This window comes from Phallusia mammillata, chromosome 5 (assembly GCF_965637545.1).
Source record: "Phallusia mammillata chromosome 5, kaPhaMamm4.hap1.1, whole genome shotgun sequence".
In the NCBI taxonomy this organism is placed as follows: Eukaryota; Metazoa; Chordata; class Ascidiacea; order Phlebobranchia; family Ascidiidae; genus Phallusia; species Phallusia mammillata.
Window position 1 is genome coordinate 5,714,561 of NC_137256.1, and position 20,952 is coordinate 5,735,512.

General features: G+C 38.0%; 3 protein-coding genes across 4 annotated transcripts in view; 2 read left to right on the forward strand and 1 right to left on the reverse strand.

Annotated features, from left to right (window-relative positions):
• The window catches only part of LOC145227674 (uncharacterized), a 35,454-nt gene that overhangs the window by 9,828 nt on the left and 4,674 nt on the right, over positions 1 to 20,952 (reverse strand). For both annotated transcript variants that reach the window (XM_080092559.1, XM_080092558.1), the window contains 8 exons: positions 20,551 to 20,688; positions 20,126 to 20,221; positions 8,244 to 8,453; positions 3,593 to 3,670; positions 2,285 to 2,415; positions 1,442 to 1,529; positions 848 to 979; positions 619 to 701 (listed from right to left, as the gene is read on the reverse strand). In XM_080092559.1, the coding sequence (XP_079948685.1) occupies positions 619 to 701; positions 848 to 979; positions 1,442 to 1,529; positions 2,285 to 2,415; positions 3,593 to 3,670; positions 8,244 to 8,453; positions 20,126 to 20,221; positions 20,551 to 20,688 (956 nt within the window). The remainder of the gene's footprint in view (positions 1 to 618; positions 702 to 847; positions 980 to 1,441; positions 1,530 to 2,284; positions 2,416 to 3,592; positions 3,671 to 8,243; positions 8,454 to 20,125; positions 20,222 to 20,550; positions 20,689 to 20,952) is intronic.
• Positions 4,920 to 7,582, forward strand: LOC145227677 (chondroitin sulfate N-acetylgalactosaminyltransferase 2-like). Its single transcript, XM_080092562.1, has 3 exons — positions 4,920 to 6,425; positions 6,554 to 6,740; positions 6,810 to 7,582. The coding sequence occupies exons 1-3, from the start codon at positions 5,769 to 5,771 to the stop codon at positions 7,382 to 7,384; spliced, it is 1,419 nt and encodes a 472-aa protein (XP_079948688.1). The 5' UTR covers positions 4,920 to 5,768; the 3' UTR covers positions 7,385 to 7,582.
• Positions 14,809 to 20,221, forward strand: LOC145227679 (uncharacterized). Its single transcript, XM_080092564.1, has 5 exons — positions 14,809 to 15,259; positions 15,319 to 15,417; positions 15,488 to 15,683; positions 16,242 to 16,356; positions 17,562 to 20,221. The coding sequence occupies exons 1-5, from the start codon at positions 14,983 to 14,985 to the stop codon at positions 18,204 to 18,206; spliced, it is 1,332 nt and encodes a 443-aa protein (XP_079948690.1). The 5' UTR covers positions 14,809 to 14,982; the 3' UTR covers positions 18,207 to 20,221.

Consider the following 20,952-nt stretch of genomic DNA (forward strand, 5'->3'; position numbering starts at 1 on the left):
GACGAACAAGAAATGCTTGTTAGTTTGCATGTACAAGCCACTTTTCTACGATTTATCTATCCCAGATCACTGTGGAATGTAGTACAATAAATATGCCCAATTGTGGTATCGAACAGAATAAGTGAGGCATGGCTTATTAGGCTGTTGCTCCCAACAAATTGTACTGCCGATGGATGGCTACACTAACCAATGGAGCGTATCTCTTGTAATCAGTAACACTGAACCTTGTAGGTCGAAACAGTGTGCTTTGTACAGCTTATCATTTGTTGGCTTGATGTTTTGCCAAAGTACCATTGATTTTCGACACACACCAAGATTTTTACCAGTCAATCATTTAACAAACCACAACCATTAATCACACCAGTCTTGAAATTAAATCTGACTGTTATAGAGACGTGTACCTACTGGGGTGGATTCGACACCTAGTCCTTTCGTAGGGGCTGTCAATTTGTTGCAATGTGATTCTGATATTAATAAACTCATTTACGTGGTCTACTAAAGTTTGAAAAACAACGTATGCAAACATAACTGCCCACGAATGGACATATGTGTGAACAAAATATTGTCATCGCAGATACTCGGCGCAATAATCGCATACATGGTAGTTGATAAACGTACCTCGGTGGAAGTGTTTCATGTTCCCGACCAAAATCCGGCAAAGAGCCATGCGGTACCAGTTGAGTGCTTCTCAGGCTATGCAACTGCAATATAACGTACAGCGTGATTGATGTGTGTGCTTAATTAGAACGCAGCCAAGCAGGAATACACACACAGGACTTGGCGGATTGCCTAAAGTCAAATGTTGACCAATCTTTATCAGGGCGATAATTTTGTTGGCTGAACTTACCATATCTGGGTGTGTTGATTTAGTCAGGGTGTCAGCTAACGTTGAGTGGTTAAAGTCACCCGTTAGCCGATTAAGGGTCGACTCCAAGCCGAGGGACTTTTGTGGAGTTTCGCCCGTTGCTGTGCCAACAACCTGTCACGTGACAAAAGTTTGGTCAGAAATGTATGATAAAGATATGGATACAGGTTTTTATCAAGACATCGTAGAATAAATGATTTTAAGGGTTGGTTTGGTTCAGGTTTTTATAACTGGATTTGGAGCAGTGCATAACAATCAAAGTTTATTTTCTATAATTTAAAATTTAAACAGGCCGCGTTTTTTGCAATGCACATAAAAAAGGCCACGCTAAAAATCCCACATTAAGGAGAGAAAGGAAATACATTATACAGCCCGGAGCATCGTAATACGTACTAGGAACACACTATGCGTGTTCCTATACTGGGAGTTTTCAGTTGTATAGTTAATTAGGTTTCGGTTGGTCGAAACATTTCCGTCAAACATGTCGTTTTGATAAAGACAAAAATTTCGGGTAATACGCACTATTATCAGTTACATTTGATATCTAGAAAACTATACCTCGAAAGTTAAATTCACCTGCAATGTTTCGTTGTAATGCGCTTGAAGAAGGTTTTGCATTTTCGACATCATCATTTGACGAACATTCTCTCCTTTGCTCTTAAGTCTAAATGCAGCAACAGAACGATCAACGCAAAACCGCGCCATACATTTTTAATGAGTATCAGTTTCTATACAGGTCCTTATATGTACAGCACACCTAATAAAGATATCGCCTAATGAACAAATTGGTTTCACATTTTTGAAAACCACATAGCCACAAAGATAAGGGGCTACAGATTAGGGTTTAAGGTTTTCGGTGTAAAATTACAGTAGACCTCAGTTAAACCCAGCCCGATTGGACCAAAACGATTGTCCGAATTAGGCGAGATCCTGATAAACCGATGTCGATTAGGAAAAGCCTTACCAAATTACAAATCGTTTGTACCTCAAGTTTGGTCCGAATTAGGCGAAGATCAGGATTAACCGAAAATTTAACCGAGGTATTCTAAATACTTAAATTTAAATTGTATGCAATCGAAGAAACAAAGTTTCTTTTAAACTTATGGTGATCACTTCCATATGACTTTTTAATTGTACGAATATGAAAAAAATTTGATATTTGGTATTATGTGAAACCGTGCTAATGCTTTTGATGCTGAGTAAAATTGACCGGATAGCCGGTTTTACATCTGTTGGTGCACGCACAGTACCAAATGATGCAAAACATAACAACGTTATTCGTGTAAGTGCGCCGGTCAACAGGTGTTCATCCTAACATTGCTTAAGTCCTCTTATTACACCTGGGTATTATTTCAGATTGCACGGGGAATTTGCACTCCAAATGCGGCAAAACCCACAGATAGCAGCGATAAAGCTTACTTGTCGTCAAAGTCCCTTTCTTTATCAGCGATCGCCTTTCTCATAGCGGCGTCGCGTTTTTGGAGCTCGTCTTCGTATCGCTGACACTGGCTTTCAATTTCTCGTTTATGGCTCTCGATAAATTCCAGCACCTAGGATAGATAGAGATTGATTATACCGGGCCCTTAAAGCGGAGTTTCCCTTGGCTTAACGCAAGAAATCGAATAGCGACCATTTATTTGTATTGCAGACAGTGGCGCTTTACAGTGCGGTATAGTAATTTTCCGGTGCCTAACAAAGGGGTTATTTCACTATTTAGAAAAAGTTCACACGCTTTAGGCATTTTGCGACTTAAAAGCAGAAACAAGTAGGTCATTAAAGGTGACATTGCCTTTCACTGAAGTTTACTGTTCAAAGTTTACTAAATTTACTAGCCGAAGATCTGTCAGTACAATGCCATATTTTTCTTTTTGATTGCACAACATTTTTAGAATTTCTGTACGATAAAGTGGGAATTTTCGCTAAATTTGCCAAATACATTCGGGGTCCTTTGCACCAAAAAAGAGCTTGAAGGGGCCACGGTGATAGGGTGTGAAGCTGGTTTTGACATTGGACAAGGAACAATAAGCCTTTGAATAATGTGTCTCAACTTTGAGTTCATATAAAGCTGTTGGGCGTAGTGATATTGTAGTACTGTATTATAATAGATCCATTAATTGACGTATTTCTTACCACATAGTTCATGGTTTTAATGGCAAGAAACCTCTAGACAGTTTTTAGAAAACCTCTAGACAGTTTTTTTTAGAAATTTTTTAGAAATGACTCAAAACTAGGCAAGATTTTGAAATGATTGATTACTTATGAAATTATTGTTAAAAGGTTTAGTAGTTTATCATGAGTGTCGAAAGCACATTGTTTGTGCAAATTCCCGCCATATTTTTGTCACGTGGTACGTTAGACGTCACAATACGCCAGGCGTGCAGAGCGAAGAAAATTTTTAAACACTCAAAAGAGATAGCAACAGAAAAGCGAAACTAGAGCAGTTCATTCAATTGGCACTTGCTATCCAGTGAAAAAAGCGATAACGCCTAACAAAAAACAGAGGGTTTTTTTTCATTGTAGTCTCCACTATAGCAAGTCTAGAAAAACAGGTCATTTAAACGGACACTATTGTCTTTGCTACAGACTCTTTTATCGTTATTTGTTAACTTGGTCTATTCAAGTCGTCTGAGAGAAGAAACAACCCGTAATTTGGAGATGTCTTGTAACTCCCTGTCTTTGTTTAGTTTTAATTGCGAAACGTTGTACTTATTAGGTCGTTGGGTTTACCTGCTTTTTGTGGCTCTCCCGTATCGAGTTTTCGTTTCTTTGAGCTTCTTCATGTACCCGCGACAATTTCTCAGTGATCTGAAACGAAAAAATGTTATTCTTGCGGTGGCAAAAAATTTGAGTAATTGAATGAAAACTGGGAACAGTGTTTTTCAACGTTTTTAGGACTTAAAATTGGTAATATTGAAAACGCTAAGCTAGTGCTTCTCTAACAGAGGTATGTGGGAAATTGCGTAGGAAAAGTTTTGGAAAATATACAAGAAATATATTATATACTATAATACACAAGAAAATACTTCTGTATCTGCAGTGAATGGTGCCTTTTTCGTAACTTTCGTTGGAAAGGAATTGGCGATATTTTGGTTTGTAAGGGAGAAATATGACAAATTGTTTGGAAAACCACTGCACTTATTCCATTAAAAACGTGTTTGTTTGTCTTAAAGAATTGTCAACTTACGAAAAATTTTACGGACTTCGGTGGACTTGTGGTAAATAAAAAATGATTTGAACAATTTCGACAATATGGCTTGAATACGAAAAAGCCTTTCTGGAATTTTAACAATCAAAATAAACTCACAGGTTTTGACTTGCGAGAGGTGCTGACTGTGACCGGTAACCCATAAAGATTTAATATTTCAAATAGCATCGCGTTACAATGCATTGAGATTGACACAAGGATGAATTTTAAAGTCGCTTTTGTGCGAACCAATAGCACTGGGCAGATAAAGCCATTGTCAGTTGGTTCAGTGATTCCAGTCGTATTTACGATTAAACCATTCAATTGAATTGTAATAAAAGACCCCTAGACTTTGACCAGTGTCCCATCGTTGCATTCACGTCCCCCACCTAACTAAACACGCCAGGACTTACAGGGGCTCAGAAGAATGCCTGAAGCGCGAAGTGTAAGCACCAAGAAATGAAGGAGCGTTACATTATCAAAGCGAAATGCAATCGCCCTGAACAGCGGCCCATAAACAAAACCGCGGTTAGAGATACGCCAGGATTCGAGCCAAAAACAAATCTGAAGTAGGGCCAAGCCGGAAATTCTAATACTATTGTGGTCAGCGCAAAATTCCCGGTTTTGTGGTACTTTGAAAAAGTTTGCAGTCAAGTTTCTTTACGGGAAATAATTTGAGGTACCAAAGTGATGATACAAGAAATTATTTTTCTAATGTTACTTGAAATCTGAAATAATAATTATCTAATTTGGGTGAATTTGTTTTTGAAATGTCATGCATTAACCCCACCAACCGTTTTTTTAACGAAGTAGCTAACAAAACTGATTTAGACTGTGTTTATCGACATTTTGGCTAGAAAATGAGTCTGACGGCAGTAAAATTTATCTTTGAAAGCGGATAAAGTGTAAACGACAACAGAAAACCTTTAGTATACAGTGTATGAAGTAATACAGGTCGGGAAGAATATATGGGCCAAGGGCCTTATATTACTGCCCCTGTTTATGTTGCCTATACGTAAATTCAAACAGATGGCTCGACAGCAAAAGGATGAGAGCCAATCTCTTGACTTTCAAGTGGTACGTGCCTATTGTCATATTGATCGCGTTAAACTTGGAATAAGTAACTCCACTAGGCAGGCAACTTAGTAATGATAAACTCGAAGGTCAGTATCCGTCCTAAAGGTAGTATTTGGATTTGAAATTAACGGCTAAACGCAGTTTTATGTGGCAAGTGCCAACACGGCGCGAGCACGGCTTGGCTTGCGCATGTGCTGTTATTGTGTGTGCGGGCGCTGAGGGCTCCTTTTTCTTGTTGTTTAGTTTGCCGAAGGTAGTCATTGACGAGCCGTTACCACTGGCGCACGGTACAGCGTGTACTGTGTAGTAACCGGCAACATGTGTGCTTTTAGGTAGAGAAAATTAGTTTTGCTTGGGTTTGCTTTACATCGAGCTGACAGTTGATCAACTGAACTGAATTTAAACAAAGACTGTTTGATATGATTTGGGAACATAGTTCTATTTTATGCTTCATAGCTTTGTAGCGTTTGTAGTTACATATTCAGGCAGTGTAAACGTGATTTTTCTGCAGGTTGAAGTAGTCTTGGGTCTTAACCTAACTTCTCATAATCTTTTGTTTAGCTGCAAAAACAATGACCAGGTAACAACAAGTTTCTGCTGAGCTGAATATGGGCAGTACTGTTAAAAAAGATTGGTTGAAGAATGAAGTTGCTTAAATGCAAGAACCCAAACATTCCTCGCATAATCGGAGGGATATTGCTCGGGTTTTTCAGTCGAATTGTCTATGAGCAGGTTGCCAGTACTACAAGACTAACAAACAAGAAGTCACTGTCACTGGCACAAGACCAACAAGATGCCAACTGTCCACCCTGTCAGCAGGAGGTTTGCCCTAAATGCCTACCAGAGAGTGTCACCGGTACTGTGCCCACTGACGCACTGCCAGTTTACAAACCAAAAGGCATGTATGAGGTGACACGCTGGCTCTATTTTGATGAAAACAATGTGTACGATATCATCAACGAAGAGCCTAAAGTCGCTTTGAATGGACATTGGCGCGAGGATATTAAAGCTGTATCCCAAGTCGGACTGGAGTACATCAATGCAAATAAAATGCTTGGACATTCCTGGGCACTTGTTTCCCTTAAGAATGGATATATGAGGACAGACTCATTGAGAGGGACAGACTATATGCTTGACCTTATTGTCAGGCCCACAACTTTGAATAGCACTAAATCTGTTTATGACAGGACGTTTAGGGTAAGAATGGTCCACCCATTCGAGAACATTGATAATTCCAGAAGCATTTCAGTGCGGAAAGAAATCCAAGGGAAAATAAAGATTATAGTCCCAACATCATATGTAAGTGCATTGGCCTAATTATGAGATAATTGTCAATAATTAAATCAAAAATGTAAACTATAGGCAAAAACAAACATAAAAATATAATGTTGTGTATAGTTTTTGACAAATGATTTATTATTTTTCAGAAATCGACCAATGTTGAAAATTTCCTTGATGGATACAACAAGGGAAATTATGATGATCAAATAGAACTTATATTCATGCTATTTATTGGAAACCAACTTGAAGAAAGAAAGCAAGCAAAGGCACTTTTGGATAGAATTTCAATGAAAACCAATGTTAAAAACATCATTAAGGCAGTCCAAATAGAAGGTGAGTTAAATGACTGGATAAAACTACTAAAATTTTAGATGTTGTTTTATAACTGCTTTGTATTTCCAGGTCAATACGATTTTCTAAAGGGAATTCATTATGGAGCTGTAAAGTCAGCCAACTCCAAAGACATAATAATCGCAGTCAATGAAGAAAAAGAGTTTTCTCATCAATTTCTGGTGCACTGTCGGGCAATTGCTGAAGCAGGCAAAAGAGTGTACTTTCCAATTGCTTTCGAACAATACAATCCAGACGTAATAGAGAAGGGTATGCCACCTGGCAAGCCAAAGAATGTTAACAAGAAGGACCACAACAAATTCACTGGATACTGGTCGCATGACGCACATGATAGTATCTGTGCATATCAAGCTGACTTCATAAGTGTCCTTTCGGGTGCAACGACAAATCAGGAAAAGCCTGGCACTTGGCTTTATGATATATTTTTAAGAAAGGGTATGGATGTTTTTGCTGCTGTGGAACCACACCTATTTCGAATGCACACTGCAAAAACATGTGATAAAATTAAACTGTCCGCTGATGCCTTTCAAAAGTGTTTTATTGACAAAGCGAAAACGCTAGGGTCAAAACCGGCCCTTGGTATTTTATATATCACTGAAATAGTGCAGAAAAAGGTGAAGCACTAAATTTAAAGACTGTAACATATTTTTTTCACTGTGGCATTCAAGTGCACCTATTGTAAATTGAACTTTGGTGTTAGGTTTAGGAAATGTTTGCTTTTTTTGTTTTTTTGCTCATGATTTGTAATCCACATGTTATTTATTTGTTGAAGTATGCTTTTCGTCGTACTTGGATTTACAAAATAAAATTTTATTCAAATGTTATTTTGAGACTAAAACTGTGTTTTGCTAATATATCAGATAGGAGCTTTGTCCAGAAACGGACATATAACACAGTATGTGCTCATTCTAACAATCTGACCCTTAGTAGCTATTAAGTGGGTGTTGACCAATGGACCTTGAGTAAACAACAGGGGGAACTCCGTTGAGCGCCATGTTATTCAAAAGGTTTGAGTCACCATGTTAGGGCTGTTAGCTTTGAACTAATGAGGTACTAAACCAGCCTACAAGTACAAACCAAAACTGAATTTTTAACTGAAATGGGTATTTTGAAAAATAATCCTATGTTGTTGATGCAATTTGCAATTTAACTCACTAAACCTTCTAACATGTTTTAGGATACTGCGAAAAAAATTTTTTGCGACTTCGCTGGTATGAACAACTTAGCTGGGTTCCATCAGTCAAATAAACATCGCCAAATTTGGATAAAAATATTAGAGCCAGATCTAAAATTGGCTGCCAGACGAGGGATAATTTTTTTATGGCACACCAAACGATTTGCGAGTTTAAATTCCAGTAGTTAAATTTCAATCCAGTTGGTATAAACCACTGTTAGACACGAAAGTGTTGGCTCTTCTAACTAGTACCAATTTTACACAAAAAGTAAATCTGCACGCGCCCTTGTAGAATATACAGTGCACAGTACCTGTCGTTCGATGTCAATTTTATGCTCTGCTTCCATCTTGCGGATTTCTGCGGCGTGTCTAGTTTCCGCCAGCTCGGCTTGGGTGCACATCGACTCCAACTCTCTGCGTTGCGCCTCGAGAAGGTCCTCCATGCGGCGAGTCTCTTGTAGGGTGCTGGAAAGACTCGCTTGCATCTCTGAGCATCTTTTCCGTTCAGCCTCGACTGAAGCCTATGTTCAATATACATGGTTGTTACTAGTTATATACCGAATATTCGGTTTGCCAAATTTATTCGGTAGAGCTACTGTCACAAGAACTCACAGTAAAAAAGGTTTGCTAAATACCGATAGATGGCGTAAAGAGCGTAGTTACTTAAATACACAGTGAGACTGGGATCCGGTTAGGAACCAAATTTAAAAAAAGTCGGCCGAAACCAAAAATTCAAAAAACAAACAAACAATATGTTTTGTGTGGCTTATATATATTCTGAAAACTACTATTCGCCTAAAACAGTCATTTCAACAATTTTAAGCAAAAGTATATTCTCCGGCCAATTAGGCACCACACAACCTTTCAAACTGCGCAATAACTAAAATCGCGTCAACCATTTTAATTTTTAATGCAATATTGTTTTTTGCCCACTGCAGGTCAAGATCATAGTTTGCTGGCAACGCTGGCCAATGCAACCTTAAAACCCACAGAACTGCTATATTCGGTAGAACTCGTTTGGAAAAACTGTCAAAATTTCGGTTTCGGTTTCGACCAAATTTGGCCAATTCGGTGCATTTCCAATTGTTACTAGCGCAATGAGGTACGTGAAGTGTAAATTTGTATTAAACTGTACAGAAAAAGATGTTAACATTTTTGTATTATAGTTTACCGCTTGGCCGCAAGATAATTTTACCTCACGCTTTTCGTAACAAACTATTGAAAAAAAAACTATTGCAAAAGAATAAAGTCAAATAAAGAACATGTTACTAACGAGCGTGTGTGACATTGCGAATAGAAAACAAATGAAATCGGGTTGATCATTTTCCGTTTCTCAAGGAAAGTCAAAAAAACTTCATGTTTATACCCACAGCATACTTTAGGGGTAAATTCACCCCCGTTGAAAGCAATGCGCTGTGAGAATACAGGGTGAAGGGAATTTCGGTCAAAAATCAAATTGAATTACGTGACAACAAAATCGCTCTATTACTGTGTGCCGCAGTGCATTTAAAATTGCTTGAGGCTCGTTGAATAAAGCGCATGGCCACAATCCATAGAAAATTGATTCAAAAACTGTTTACGGGTGATTTGACAAAACACTTAAACAGACTATATTTAAACAGATTTAAAATTGATGCAACAAATTCACATCAAAGACTCGGGCCGAAACTAAACCCAAAGGACCCTTTACAATAGATGGTTTGAACAGGTTTGTATACTGTTAATACAGTAAATACATTTGTGACAATACGCTGTTGCTTTTACAATGCATAAGCTGAAAAATTCATTTTATATAACAACGTGTTTAGTAAAAACTGCGCTTGCTTTCTTTATAACATTCGTTTTGGTTGGTTCTGGTGTTAAACTTTTTAGGCAATGATTTTACCAAAAAAGTTTAAAATCGAAATATCGTTAAGTTTTTTTGTTTCGATTAACGGAACCTCCGTGGCGTCATCATTTCAAACTTCTGTACCCAAATATCATAAAATATACCAGTCCGATGTATTAAGGCCATTTGAGTAAGATACCCAATACCAGTGGTTCTCAATAGAGATGTACCGAATATTCGGTTTGCCGAATTTATTCGGCCGAATCGATCATTTTTGCAAAGATTCGGTTTCGGCCAAATAATTTGTTGCGATTCGGCCGAAACCGAATCTTTTACCAACACAAATTTTAAGCGTTAAACGTGTCTTTTCTGCTTATTAAGGTCCACGCAATCTTTCAAAAGTCCAAACATAACGAAAATTGCGTCAATGTTTATCTTTTTCAACACATTATCGTTTTTCCCACGGTAGTCAAAAAAATTAGTAACTCATCGGCAAGTTGCCAATCATGCTTAAGGCAATTTTAAACCCCACAGAACTGAAATAAGGACGAAACACAACTATTTTGCACTGGCTGCCTGGTAGATAAACATTTTTTTTTCACGTCAAACGCGAAGCGTACGACTTCGCGTGACGTCATAAATGATTCGGTTGATTCGGCCGAATTTATTCGGCAAAACCGCCGAATATTCGGTTTCGGCCAAAGTCTATCTATCAAACACAAGTTGTCGCACGAGAATTCATGGAGCGTGAAATGGGGCGACTTTGCACGCTTTTAACAACGCAAAGGATAGGGTTTTGGATGTTGTTTTCAATAACCTGGCTTAACGACTAAATATTTTTTATTTCTAAATTGCCTTGCTGACAAGAAAATTTATGCGTGACGTAAAAATGACGTCATTGGTTGCCAGGCAACGCACAATGTTTGCAGGAAAGCAGTTTTATTGGCACGAGTTTAGCGAAAAAAAATTTCTGCATTGTTTGCTAGCAAATTTGTGAATAAAGTGTAGTAAATATAAATGATCCCGACCATTTTTAGTAATAAAAAATGTTGATTGTACAGATATTTCAAAAACTTAGAAATATAAGTGTTAACCAAAGCAGTTTGTTTATCGAAGTTATACTTTTTAAAGTCTTTATTTAGGTTAACGGTATACTTATTTTTTTGCTACTGGAAAAAGTGCAAACCTACAGAAATTTGCAATACATTTAACAGTTCTATGATAAGATGAATAAAGTGTTCATATATATAAACTTGCAACTTAAAATAGTAAAAAAAGTGGTTTGGTGGCCAGTTAAGTGCACCAATATAATGAAGAAACTGGTGGATGGGTGGGCTTTTAAAAGAACAAGCTGTTGATTTCAAAGTATTCTTACTGAAGAACAATTATCTAGTGTCCCATCGCACCAAACCTGTGTAAGAAGTTGCTGTTTGGCATGGCTCCTGGCTTGCAATACCAACAGGCATATAGACTGAGAAAAAAGTAAAACATAAATGCCAATGTTTTATTTTGCAACAATTTTGATTAAAACAGACACAAATAATGACATAAAATAGTAATGCATAACAAGATGGAAAGACAAATAACATTCATTGATTTACATGTAATTTTGTGACATTTAGAAGGCTGACACAGGATCTATTGGACTTCATGTAACTACTGTGTTTGAGTTTATGAAGCTTTAAAAAAACATGTCATACTGTGCAGTGTGTCTCTTAAGTTTTGACTTTTTTGATTTTATGGAATCACCAATTTTGAAAAATGCTAATAATTCTTGCATGTTATTTTATGCCCTTAATGAAATCATTTGGATTTTTTGTGATATCCTCACATAACATGTATTGTGGGAAGTATCAGCTGAAACTGAAATAAATGAAAAAAGTGCCACTTTGGATGCAAAATTTCCCACGAGACTTTTTGTGCTGTGCAGGCGAATAGATTCAAGAAGATTTAACAATTTTGTTGATATTGGTTGTTTTATGCATCAATGTTAGTTGTATTTGTTTATATTGCATTTTTTCTTGTGGTTGTGTTGCATATGACAGTACACATATTCAACATGGTATATAGACCTTAATTAATGCAATAAATATTTTTATCACTAAAAAGTGTGAAATATCTTTCAAAAAAATTAAAAAAAGAGGGAAAGATTGTGCAACACCTTTAAAGGTAGTACCAAAAGCTTTCAAAATTCAGTATGTGCTAAAAGCGTCAAAATGCAGTAAATAAACGATGACGTCACTATTACGTCATGACTTTTCTGACCTTGGAGGACCATGGTCAAACTATTTATTCCAATTTTAGATGAATATACATCACAACCTTTTTATCTTTCGGGACTTAAGTAGGCTACATGTATATCTACTGGAAAATTTACCCGCTAAAACCTAATTTAAACTCTATTTCATGTTCATCAGTTCCATTTAAACATTATAAGTTAAGCGTAGTTATATTTTTATTCAAAATTTTGCAGAAATTGCAAAATCAAACACCGCAAAAGTATCCAAATTAATCATTTTATAAATCGGCCCCATAAGGCGCAATGCAAAATTCGCGCTAATTTCGCCCCATTTTCATCCCCACAACTTGTGTTTTCTATGGCGTGCGACAACTTGTGTTTTCTATGGATTTTGGTTTCGGCCGAATCGAAATTTAGCCGATTCGGTACATCACTAGTTCTCAACTGGTGGACCATGGGCCATTAGTGGTCCATGATGACTTTTTGGGTGGTCCTCAGGACGTCCACTAAATTTGTTGATAAACTAGAGATTATGGGGAGGCGGGGAGGCGCCGCCTCCCCGGGTATCTGCGTCGCTGACTACGTCATAAATAAGTTTTGCGTTAATTTATGCACACACAGTTTTGTCGTAACTCTGTACTACTTCACAGTCAACAGCTGCCTAGTTTGAACAGACAAACCTTTCTGAAAAATCAAACAACGCATATTGTTACGTCACAAACGTATACTTGAAGTGTTATATGCAGGGTTGCCATACCGTCCTTATTTCTAAGATTTGTCCTTATTTTAAAGGGCAATGTCTTAGCAAAGTTTTTGTCCTTATTTCTAAGAACTGTCCTTGTTTTTGACTTGAGTCCTTATTTTGTCTTATTTTTAACAATTACAAGTCAAATCCCTGCTAAAAGTAAACCTAAACCTAGGCTCTCGTGAGATGCACTACGTGTTTTCTACGAACAAGGAGTTGGAGCAGATTGTTCCTGGCAAAAGGAAATATGACATGTGATTTGTCGAAGCTCGTATAAATGCAAAGATTTGTTCAAAAACGGTTGTTTCGTTTGACATGAAAGTCCAATTGTTCGTGTGTCCTTATTTTGAGTTCCATGTCGATGGCAACCCTGGTTATATGCAATGAGCCATTGGATAAAAACATGCAAGAAGTGTTTGCTAAAACTCGGTCAGCAACATCGACACAAATTGACATCGTTTACAAAGGGTTAGCCAATTTTTTTAGGGTGAGCCGCATAACATGAAAATGACATTAGACGGCCACATCGCTTACAAGCACAAACGCAGCGCCGTCCCGCAATTGTGGTCTACTAAGCGCTTTTGTGGGACCAGCAGGAGCTACAATATTATTAAGAGATAGCGCTACTGCCGAACAATAAAGTTATGTGGCATAAATTGCTAACTTCTCATTTATGTCATCACAATTAACAAAGAAAGGTACCTGTATATACGCACAGTAACGAAAGCATTGATACTTTATGTCTTGTCTGTGATGTAACAAACTGTTTTTGGATCATTTTTATACGTCCTGTGAAGTGTAAAACTAGGTAAACTTAAGACCACATGTTGTTGTGGGAACAATTTCGTCGCAAATCAACTTTCAACGGTTAACTCGTGGTTTTCCAAGATATATATTCATAACAAATACCTTCGCGGGCTTTACTTTGGGAATTCCTGATGTAAAATAAACTAAACTTAAATGCGTTACATGCAAGTTGCTGTGTAAATAGAAAACATGGTTGAAACTAGAGATGTACCGAATATTCGGTTTGCCGAATTTATTCGGCCGAATCGATCATTTTTACAAAGATTCGGTTTCGGCCGAATAATTTGTTGCGATTCGGCCGAAACCGGATCTTTTACGAACACAAATTTAAAGCGTTAAACGTGTCTTTCTGCTTATTAAGGTCCACGCAATCTTTCAAAAGCCCAAACATAACGAAAATTGCGTCAATGTTTATCTTTTTCAAAACATTATCGTTTTTCCCACGGTGTAGTCAAAAAATTAGTAATTCATTGGCAGGTTGCCAATCATGCTTTAGGCAATTTTAAACCACAGAACTGAAATGAGGACGAAACACAACTATTTTGCACTGGCTGCCTGGTAGATAAACATTTTTTCACGGCAAACGCGTAGCGTACGACTTCGCGTGACGTCATAAATGATTCGGTTGATTCGGCCGAATTTATTCGGCAAAACCGCCGAATATTCGGTTTCGGCCGAATCGAAATTTAGCCGATTCGGTACATCACTAGTTGAAACCAACTAACGACCTAGAAACGTAAGAAAAGATTATTATAATGGCTTTTTAGACGCATGTGCGCCTTGTTGCGGAAAAATAAAACATGCTTTGTAATAATTGTCCGGGCTGAAAATACTCGTCTTTACCTGGTTATAAAATTCTGCCTCCCCGCCGATTTTAGCAAGTGGGCGCCTATGTAGAGATGATTGCATATTATATATTGAAAGAGTATCAAAATGTTAGCTGTTAATAATTGTATCTCACTTCTTGAAAATCGGTTTTAAAGAATTATGCTTCAAGCCCAAATGGTTGTTTCGTATGCGTTCTTCAATCCTGCTTCAAAAAGAAATGGTCCACGATATTTTTTTAATGGAGTGGTGGTTCATGGCCCGAAATGAGTTGAGAACCACTGCCCAACATGCTAAAGTGAAATTCAACAACACAACACAAACAAAGATATCTCTGAGCGCCGCGCGTAAATCGACACAATTAAATGATAGATGTCGTCACTTCCGCTGTGACGTCACGAGGGGAAGCAGGGTGCGTTTGCGACTGCGCCGAGACCAGCGGGAAGGTTTAACGCATAATAAGGGCTCACTGTGGAGTCACAAGGCATATAAGGTGCTGGCGTGTTGTACACTGGCCAAGCAGTGACTCACAGAGCGTGTGTGTCTATGTTGTGCTGGTTTGCCTTATCAGCAGTTTAGTATTTTTCATTTACGAGAATCAGGCCAATGATCAGTCAACAAAAGACAGCGAGTTTTCAACGAATGGAGGGATTGGTTTGTGTTCTGTTTTTGTGCCTCGGTTTAGTGCTGGGATTCGGAGGCAACTTTCGTCGCGATTTGCAGACTGTTTGTGGTGTCCAATGTAGTTCGTTCAGTTCGCCGTGCACTTGCTACGACGATGGTTGGATTGACTGTAAAGCGACTGGAATTGAAAAGGTTCCAGCAGGGCTACCAGAATGTTCAAGGCTTCTGTCGTTGGGCGGCAACAGAATTAGTGAAATCGGTAAGTTTTACTGGTGACTGTTATGGCAGCGTGAAAAACAGATAATATATTGTACACAGGAGTGCTGGATTTGCAGGGCAAGCGAAACGTTATCGAAGTTAATTTATACCACAACAAACTGACAAGAATAGATGCCGGGACATTTTCTGATATGTCAAGTGAGCGAAAACTGATATTTTCAAACAAGCGCACAAAGAGTATTACCAACCATTGGATATTGTTTTAAAGGTGTGATAAAACTGAATCTCAGCTACAACCTGATTTCGTACGTGGCTGACTGCGCCTTTCACGGCCTAACAGCACTAGTACAGCTGGAATTGCAAGGTAACCGGATACAAACAATTGGCGAGCGAGCGTTCGACAACATGCCCAGCATCACCAGTATGCTCCTGTTCAACAACTCAATCTCCACATTCCGACCACAGTAAGCGGAAATAGTATAAATGGCAGTAGATTAATATGCGTGCTTTATGACACTTGTACGGTTTAAATTATAGTAAGGTGGCAAAATCGGTTGACAACTTCGTTAAAAATAGATTTTTTTACCTTGTTGCAACACCGTATTGTACACAAAAATATTCGGTTTTCACGCTTTGTTAGTGTTTTTCAGCCGCTGCTTTCGGGCACAATTAAATATAGGTAAGCCTTCCGGCAACTGCGTTTCGAAAACCACGTTTTAAGAATGTCGCCTAAGATCAGGCAATCCAGTTTGTTTGCCGTTTACCGTGTCGAAACACCACTACGCAAATGCATTGGACACAACATCTATATCAAGTTTGTCCATTTAGTACAAGCAAATGGTGCAGTAGTTTAGCTTTAAGCCTATTGTACCCTCTTTCCCTATCGAGTCTTATCATAGTATAGTAACATAGCAACGTCATGGAAACATGACATTAGGCAATATGCCATTCGTTGAGAAGTCATCCATTTTAGGGTCGAAGTACGTGAAGTGACTCATTTGGTAATCAACATTGTCTTGCAGATGGTTTGACAACAAACCGAACCTTACAAGTGTACTGGATGGAGGAAACGCTTGGAACTGCACTTGTCAACAAAAAATGGCGCACACGTTACTACGCAGTACAAGCAGCATTAGGGTAAGTTTATCTCCTTCAAACAATGCATATTTGTTCCACAATTGGTTTTCTATGGGTCAGTGTGATATGACAATTTCTTAGTCCGTGACAAATGCGATTTTACTTCATAAGGAAAAATTTCGCAATAAATATATGATATGATGATTTCCTTTTGGGGGTTACCCAAAGTACGTCACACGAGGCAAACAAAAATAATGCAAATATGACGTCATAATGGACAGTCCATCGACGCGAGCGGACGCAATTTATAATGTTTCCGTTGTCCGATAATTAAAGGCCAACAACCGGACAATTGCTCTGCTCGATATGCAATAAGCCTTCACGTTTAAAGCGTGTTGACCGTCCACAGCACTTGTAACTAACGCTAACATGTTAATATCACGTCGTGGTGCTAACCAGTGATGCCACGATGTTTGGTTAGCCGAATATGCCGTTATGCCATGTTTCGGTTTCGGCACGGACTACTTAAAAAAAATCGTCAGAAACCAAACTTTTTTAATTCTATGTCTAATATTCACACGCGACCAAACAAGAAGCTACAAAAGATGAGTTAAATTTTCGGCAAAAAATATGTTTTATGTGGCTTATGTATTCTGAAAAGTGATTTACTGTGTATAGAAATAAGTTTTAATTACAGTTACAAATTGCGCTAAGAACATACCTTTCTTTCAAACCACTAGTTAGGAACAATACTATACGAAGTAATTTGGGTTTCGGCAACTTTTGACCAAAATTATCCGGCCTTGCAGCCAAAAATTATCCGGCCTAAAAATTTGAAACGAAACTGTAAAATGCTTAAAACGTTTTCTAAGCGATCACATTTTAAATGTAAAGCTTGTTTTATGATAACTTACGAAGATTTTGGCAAAAAATAGTAGCATTTGTTCAACAAAAGGTTATGTATTATTGTATTTGCTGTTTTTCAAAAAAACATGTACAATTCAAAGTCATCATACAGACGCCATGTTTCGGTCACAACAAGTAAATCTTATACATACTTCCGCATGGCTGCTCAGCTGGATGCCAAATTATTTCCCACGTAATATGTCATGCGAAGGATAAGTGTTATCAAAACCAACATGTCCCAACCTGAAACACTGAATTGGCGTTTGAAGCCAAATCCAGCAACCAAATCTAATCTTAATCCATGGTATTAAACTTTTATACGTTACAAATTTTATCATGAATTAATATGTTTTATGCAGACAATGTGCCTTCCTCCATTTCTACATTTAGCAGATGAATTTTGTTTTCAATGCGCCAATCCTGTGGCCCTTCGCGGGAAATCGCTACGTATGTCCACTCTAGCTGATTTTCACGACTGTCCCGCTACGGAGCAAACTACAACAGCACCAGCCGACCCAACAACGGCAACCAACGGACAAACCACGGCCTCAGCCACAACCCAGGGCTCAGATCTTGCCACAGGAGCGCCATCCAGCGACGGACAAATTGGCTACTGTTCCAGTTTAGTGCAAAGCAAAATAGCCGAGTCTAAAGCACAGTTGCCTAGCACCACGACATCTAGTGATGAAGACACCACAGTACATGATCTTGTAACAACTCCAGAAGTAACTACCCGCGAACCGGAAACTACGTCCGGTAGAACGGAAGTGACCACTCTGACGTCAGCGCTACCTGCTGTGGGACTTCCGGTGTGGGGCATTGTGCTCGTGGTGCTAGCAGTAGTTTTTATGCTCGGTTTGATTGCGGCGATACTGGTGCTAATGGTATACCGCCCGGGTATAGGACGGACTGAACATAAATCTAATGGTATTACCAGCACTGGTCATACAGTGGTCAAGGTGGACGGTGAAATGGAGGCTTTGCCAACAGACAATGATTTATGAACTGCTAATTAAAAGACATTTGTTCCCAGAAGAAATTTGCCACACGAATTTTTGCCACAAAATTTTGGGCAATAAAATGCCTTTAACAACAGTGCTTAGGTTGAGTTCAAACATTCCTCTGGTTGAAGCCAAGGTGCAATTGTGGGTAAATTGGAGTAATCCACAGCATATATGTTGAATGAAAGTTGTTTTTTACCACTGTGTTGTTTTTAATGGTTTTATTTGATTAAAGGAGTGTCAATGCTTTTATATTTCATGTTACATTCCGGCCACGAACAAACTATGCTAGTTTGTGTACAGCAGGGGTTCCCAACCTTTTTACGATCTCGGACCACTTGGACGCTCTGCACTGCCACGCGTACCACCATAGAGAACTAATGTGCTATATGGTACCACTTCTTGCAGAACAACTAATTTGTTCGAATCATATTTCATTCAACGCTATTTGAAGCTTGAGCTACAAAACAGTAGATGATATCTATCAAGAGCAATGATTTGGCATAATTAACGCCCACTGTGCCACAGCGTTGTACGGCTTTTCATTAACTATGCCAGTGGTTCTTAACCGGTGGGAAATTTCCCACTAGTGGGAAATTCAGTGCATGTAGAGGGAAATTGTGCAAGTCAGGGCTCACCAAACTCCGGCCTGCAAATCAGATCAGGCCTTGAGTTCACCGTTAAAGTTAAATTACTGCAAAAGTATTCCCGCAACAACATCTAAGATTAATTTCACCCAGTTTCACAATTCGCATAAAAACCTGAAGGCCCTTTATTACACCACAGACAAGATTAACAATATCAATGCCTTTGTCATTGTGTGCAAATAAATGCCTTTCTTATGTTAATTGTGATGCAATAAATCAGTATTGCAAGCAGAGAAGACTCTTGGATATTCCACACAATTTTACTCTGAAAGCACTTTTTAAATCTATTAAGATTGCAGTAAGCCTTTAAGCTCTTGCAGGTCCTGACAAAAGCGCGTCACAAAACTATTTTAATCGAAGAATACATTGTTTTGTTAATGAAGGGCACAAAACATCAATATAAAAATAACAAACAGGGGGAAATTCGAACTTGTTGATTGACTTCAGTGGGAAATTTCACCAAAAAGGTTAAGAACCACTGAACTATGCTTTTTGTTGACAATTGACATGACCTGTATTTTGAAGATCGCAATGATACGAAACAACAGAAATAGTTACGTAACAATGACAATAGGCCTTGGGGAATGTTTTTTGTAAACAAAACCAGATAAAGAAAGTATAAGGTTGTAAATCCAGGTTTATGTTAACAAAACGGAAGCTACTCGCGTACCACCGGAAAAACCTTCGCGTACCACTAGTGGTACGCGTACCACAGGTTGGGAACCCCTGGTGTACAGGGAACTTAAAACACAAGCAATGGTAGGTAAAAACTGCAAGTGTTATGGAAGGTTGTGCACCCAGCAAAATATGCACATTGTGACCTTCATGAGGCCACTCGTAAATGATGTATCAATCAGTCGATTTTGTTTCTAATTCAGATAAAATTTCACAATTTTTTAGTTTTGAAAAAAGTGTTTGTATGATAACCGTCTTCAAAAAATAAATTCTAGGTTTTGAACCTTTTTATAACAACCATCACACCACAGAGGGCTAGTGTCACAAAAATGATAATGGAACTAGCCAATAAAAATGTTAAATTAACCCCTCTTCCTCACAAGTTAAGAGCCAATGAAGTAGAAAAAAAATGTATCAAGGTTTTTTCTTTTTTTTACAATTTTACTGATCATTACTGATCATTATGAACATACATTAAACTATTTTTATCTAGTGCCAAGCATAACTAATACTGGCAGGACATTTGTTAAAAGTGGCAATGGATAGTTCCAAGTACTCAAATACTAGCTAGGCATCGGTTGGATTGTGTCTACTGCATACCTTTTCTTGTACAAGATCATGCTTGTGCTTTTTTTCTAGTTCAATAATTGCTTCTTCCCATTCCTCCTCTTTCGTCACAAAATCTTTCTTTTCAGACTGTTCAATACAAATAATATTAAGTATTTCAAGTAATCAATGGCAATATTTTTATCAATAGAGTAGCATTGTAAGGTTTTTGACTTAAAAATTTACAGACAATCAGACCTTTGACAGTATTTAAATTACAATTGTCAAGGAAGTTTTGTGTGGAAAATTAATAATGCAGATTGTAACCGGTGTAAACATCTGGCTTTAAATTGATACTTTGACAGACTCCATTCAGCCAAAGAAACATAAATTGCTTCAATAGAAGTTCTGCCAACCTATTTGATTGTGTACATTAACTAAATTAGTGAAGTTAACTGTAATACTTATAATTAACTTACAATAAACTTGTGGCGTTGTTTTTCAACTTCATTCTTCCACTGATTACATTCTTCGACTAATTCATCATTTTTCTGTTGCATTCGATTGATCGTTTCATTCTTCTGATCAATTACTTCAGAAATTTCTTCAGTTCTTGCCTAAGTAGGGTACAATAATTTTGCTTGAAACTGGAGATAGACTGATAAGTTTTTTTAAAGGCTGATACTTACTATTAGGTACATAAGTAGGCCGATAACCAATATTTAAAGCCGACATTTGGTTTGCAGTAAAGGTCCAAATTTGTGTATTTTTAACGGCAAAAAACTCCAACTTTTTTTAAAAGCGAACATTGGGTAGAACAAAGTAACAAAAACTTGTAGTTCAAAGACTGTGCTAGGCTATACCTTCAAATGTACAGAACT

What these genes read in the sequence shown, in the direction of transcription:
- LOC145227679 (XM_080092564.1), top strand. Translation starts at nt 14,983, where the DNA reads ATGATCAGTCAACAAAAGACAGCGAGTTTTCAACGAATGGAGGGATTG. An exon ending in CAACAGAATTAGTGAAATCG is followed by an intron (nt 15,260 to 15,318) that starts GTAAGTTTTACT and finishes TATTGTACACAG; the next exon opens with GAGTGCTGGATTTGCAGGGC. An exon ending in GCAGTACAAGCAGCATTAGG is followed by an intron (nt 16,357 to 17,561) that starts GTAAGTTTATCT and finishes TGTTTTATGCAG; the next exon opens with ACAATGTGCCTTCCTCCATT.
- LOC145227677 (XM_080092562.1), top strand. Translation starts at nt 5,769, where the DNA reads ATGAAGTTGCTTAAATGCAAGAACCCAAACATTCCTCGCATAATCGGA. An exon ending in TTATAGTCCCAACATCATAT is followed by an intron (nt 6,426 to 6,553) that starts GTAAGTGCATTG and finishes ATTATTTTTCAG; the next exon opens with AAATCGACCAATGTTGAAAA. An exon ending in TAAGGCAGTCCAAATAGAAG is followed by an intron (nt 6,741 to 6,809) that starts GTGAGTTAAATG and finishes TTGTATTTCCAG; the next exon opens with GTCAATACGATTTTCTAAAG.